We start from the raw sequence: 4,847 nt of genomic DNA on the forward strand, positions 1-4,847 counted from the left end.
CCGAGAACATCGAAAGGATATGATGTGATATGGGTGATAGTGGATCGGTTATCTAAATCTGCACACTTCTTACCTATGAAAGAGTCATATTCGATGRAGARATTARCRAAGTTGTACCTTGATGAGATAGTGACACGACATGGAGTTCCATTATCAATTGTTTCTGATAGAGATAGTCGCCTCACTTCTATGTTTTGGAAAAGTTTTCAGAGAGAGATGGGTTCACAGATTAAATTGAGTACAACTTATCATCCTCAAACTGATGGACAGAGTGAACGAACTATCCAAATGTTAGAAGATATGTTGAGATCTTGTGTTATTGATTTTGGAGGGTCGTGGGATGGTCATTTAACTTTGGTTGAATTTGCAAACAACAATAGTTATCATTCGAGTATTCAGGCATCACCTTTTGAAGTTTTGTATGGACGAAAATGTCGAACTCCTTTATGCTGGAATGAAATAGGTGAAAGACAGTTAGTTGGGCCTGAGTTAGTTCAGCAAACTGCAGATAAAATTGGGGTAATACGAGAACGAATGAAAGCRKCRCAAGATAGACAAAGAAGTTATGCAGATAAACGTCAGAAACCGATTGAGTTCCAAATAGGTGATAAAGTGATGTTRAAAATATCACCATGGAAAGGTATAGTACGTTTTGGGAAGAGAGGGAAGTTAAGTCCAAGATATGTCAGACCATTTCCTATTATTGGGAGAGTTGGGGAAGTGGCCTATAAGTTAGAATTTCCGGTAGAATTAAGTGGAATACATGACACGTTTCATGTGTCAAATTTGAGGAAGTGTCTAATAAATCCAGATGTGGCAGTACCACTACCTGAGATTAAGGTAGATGAAAAGTTATGTTTTGAAGAAACTCCTGAACAGATTACTGATTATAAGGTGAAGAAATTACGAAACAAAGAGATTGAGTTAGTAAAGGTTCAGTGGCGTTATCATAAAGGGTCAGATGCCACCTGGGAACCAGAGTCGGAAATGCGGATGAAATATCCTTACTTGTTTGCTTAAGTGAATTCCGGGACGGAATTCTTTTAACGGAATTCATTTAAGGAGGGAATATTGTAATAGTTTGGTTATCATTTTAGTTATATATATGTATGTATATATTTATTTATAAATATATATATATATATATATGATATATGTATGTATGATATGTGTGTGTGTGAGAGCATATAATTAAAGAAAAGAAGGGAGAGGGGTCGGCTATTAAGCCGCCTCTCAAAGTCCTTGTGGGTGTGCATGTATATATATAGTTTTTGATGAAAAGAAACACACACATACACATACTTCAATTTCAAAACTCTCTGAAGAATCTGAAGTTTGCATATCAGGAAGAAGGAGAAGAAGGTTTTAAAGCTTTGATTCTCATTTCTAAAAGGTGAGTGTATAGAGCTTTGAAATATGAATTGCTTATATATGATTTGATAAGCATGTATGGAACTGGTTATTATGAATTAAATGGTATTTTATGCTGATTCTTGAATAAACCGGCCAAGTGGTGTCCGGATTGTAATCCGGATACTTAAACCGGTTGTGCTTTGACCGGATATCTTTTAAACCGGACAAGAGGTGACCGGATATYGTCTAAACYGGCCAAGGGTTGTGCGGTGTATTGASCGRATTGTTTTAAACCGGTCAAAGGTTGAATTATGTATTGTCCGGTTTAATCTAAACCGGAGGACAAAGAAAGTGAAGTGGTGTCCGGATTTCTAAACCGGACAAAGATGATTATATTTTCAAGTGTTTATAATGACCGGATTGCTAAACCGGACAAAGAGTTGGTTTATTTTTAAAGAATGTTGTCTGGACTTCTAATCCGGACAAGTCTGACCGGACTTCAAGTCCGGATAAAAAGAGATGTTTTTAAAAGAATGTTTTTGGAATGATATATTGAGCAGTGTTAACTGCGTGTGAGATGGCGGTGTAACCGCGAGAGTGATATGAGCAGTGTTAACTGCGTGTGAGATGGCGGTGTAACCGCGAGAGTGATATGAGCAGTGTTAACTGCGTGTGAGATGGCGGTGTAACCGCGAGAGTGATATGAGCAGTGTTAACTGCGTGTGAGATGGCGGTGTAACCGCGAGAGTGATATGAACAGTGTTAACTGCGTGTGAGATGGCCGTGTAACCGCGAGAATGATATGAGCAGTGTTAACTGCGTGTGAGATGGCGGTGTAACCGCGAGTGAGAAAGAGATATGAGAATGAGATGGCGGTGTAATCCGCGAGAAACATAAATATACTTATGTTTCGGAACAAGTTTGATTCTAAACTGAATGTGTGGAATATATATYGTTGTATGAGATTATACACTCACTAGACCTTTTGGTCTAACGCTCAGATGTTGGATTAACCTGTTTTGCAGGACAGCGTGCTCTGAAAGATAAAGGCAAGGGAAAAGTCTAATTGTTGATATTAGCTTGTTATGCATATGTATTAAAAATACATTTTGATAGTTCATGTTTTGTAATAATACTATTTTAGTATTATGAGAATGATGATGTGGATTATATGTATTTGAGATGTGAGGGTTGTTACAATATATGTTCCATTACTTCATGAAAAACACATATGATGAACTTTTTGTATTTTCTTCCTACTTTCTTAGGTTGATGTGAGTCCTTTTCAGGTTAGTTTACAACAATTTAATTAAGTATTGTATCTTATTTGGTTAGAAATCCTTGACTTCATGTATTTACATAAAAAAGGAAAACTAAAAAAAAATTATAAATATCGTCCTATCGATGTATAAAATTTTGAATAAGGTCCATCAAATGAAATGATTACATAGATAGTCACTATAGTTTCATTTTCATTTTCATTATGAATCGTGCTAACCTTGCTAAATAAAGAGATTTTGGTCTTTTTACCCCATTAATGTAACACCCCTAAGATGGAAGTAAATTTAAACCATAAAATCGATACAAAATAAATACCTAAATACAATTATCACTTAAGATGGGAAAACTATAAAGCTTTATGATAAAATGGAATAGATGATAATTAACAACTTACTAACTTAAAATAGGCTAAGTTCAAATTATGAACGTGTGTTACTATCATCATCAAAAGAAACCTGCCAAAATATGATGCCAAGTTGACAAAAGCCATAAACCCCAAAAAGTGCTTCTACTAGCATCCATCCGCTAAAGCCTACAGAATCCCATCGCTAAAAGATCCTAGTATATATGTCCTTTTGAAAAAGTATTAGGCTTAATACCTAGTGAGTCCAAACAGTTTATAAATAATCCAAGTAATCAATAGAGATAAAAGTTTACAACCTTGATCAAACCCCCAAGTTCACATATTTCAATTAAGGGCCATAATTAAGGGACAAAACACATCTCACGACAATGGATAGTAGCGGAACATAAAAGTAGACTACAATCCTATGTTATAGAATCACAATAATGATCAATGGCCATTGAATTCAACCAATCGTGATCTAAAGCTCAAGGCCCCCTATGATCTTAGTTATACTCATTCGCTTTAAATTACACCATATGGTTTATGACCTGTATTCGGCTCTAAGAGTATGTACCATATGCCCCCGATGACCTAATGCCTATTTCTAGTTACAAAATGGGAAAACCATCCCGTTTCAAATGAAACCGACTCCTATACCTATGGATCTATTGCATTTCAGTCTAATATTTGTTACAACTTAAAAATGACCAACTATAATCGCACATATAGCTTTCATCATTCAAGTATCTTCATAAAAATCATTTCAACACAAGATTTACCAAATAGGTCTAAGTTCTCATAACTCCCAATAAACCATTTTCTATCCCAAGAACAATAACATATTCATCATCTTTTCCAAGAGTTCATAAGTTCAAGAATAAGTTCGATGTACAAATAATAATACTCTTTTTAAGAAAGTAATAATACTTCTCTTTTCTAAATTATGACCATTTTCTGTTAAATACTTTCAAGTATGTAAAAAAAAACCCAAGCATAATCATAAATCATAAGGTTCAAGTCCCATAATAACATTTATGTACCTAAAACACAATGTTATAACATATTCTTGAAGATCCTACATTTACCAGCAAAAAAGGTATAAAAAAACCCCAAAATTGATCAAAGTCCAAAATTATGTGAAATACATCAAGAGGAATGTTTAAAATACCACATTTGGACATGTGTAAAATTTAAAAATGGTTAGGATGAACTCATAAATAGGCTTTTAAGAAAACCCTAGTACCAAGTCAAAAATGGTAGGATGGTGGTGAAGATCTTGAGCTTTAATCCACAAGACTTGAACCCTAGATCCAAGGCTCTTAAATGCTCTTAAAGTTTTTGTTGGTGATATAAATGTTTATAACGAAATGAAAGAGGGTAGAAATGAGTTCGTGGAAGAGATAATGAAGCGAAAAGCAAAAATCTCGGTTTGAAAGACCTGCATGCCGACGTGACAATATACCGTGACTTAAGGTCGAGTGGGCAGGTCGTGCACGCTCACCCCCCCCCCCCAACTTTCATGATTTTCTATTTTAGGTCCCCGAGCGTGAAGAATTTTTTGCGGTCGCGAAACATGTTGAAATATTTTGGGTTTTCTTGATTAACTATACCCAAATACAACCAACTCAACATTCATTCTAAGAGTTATTTTGAATGACAATTATGAATATAAAACCCAAAAATGAACATACCAAAAATTTGGCTGTTACAATTAAGTTTAAAACAATTTTACAGTACGAGTTAGGTACTGCCACATGTCCTTCATAAAAGACCAAAATACTTCTCACTTTGCAGAATTTTTGATGGAGTTAGCAAGAGGGACCTCATCCGTAGTAAAATTATTTCACTTGATGGATCCGATCCATAA

General features: G+C 35.0%; 1 protein-coding gene across 1 annotated transcript in view; it reads left to right on the forward strand.

The window, feature by feature from the left end:
- The window catches only part of LOC112527502, a 5,984-nt gene extending 1,137 nt beyond the window's left edge, over positions 1 to 4,847 (forward strand). The window contains exon 2 of the mRNA XM_025138186.1: positions 4,775 to 4,847. Coding sequence (XP_024993954.1) covers positions 4,775 to 4,847 — 73 coding nt within the window. The remainder of the gene's footprint in view (positions 1 to 4,774) is intronic.

The sequence above is a fragment of the Cynara cardunculus genome, assembly GCF_001531365.2.
Source record: "Cynara cardunculus var. scolymus isolate 2C chromosome LG 15, CcrdV1, whole genome shotgun sequence".
Lineage (NCBI taxonomy): Eukaryota > Viridiplantae > Streptophyta > Magnoliopsida > Asterales > Asteraceae > Cynara > Cynara cardunculus.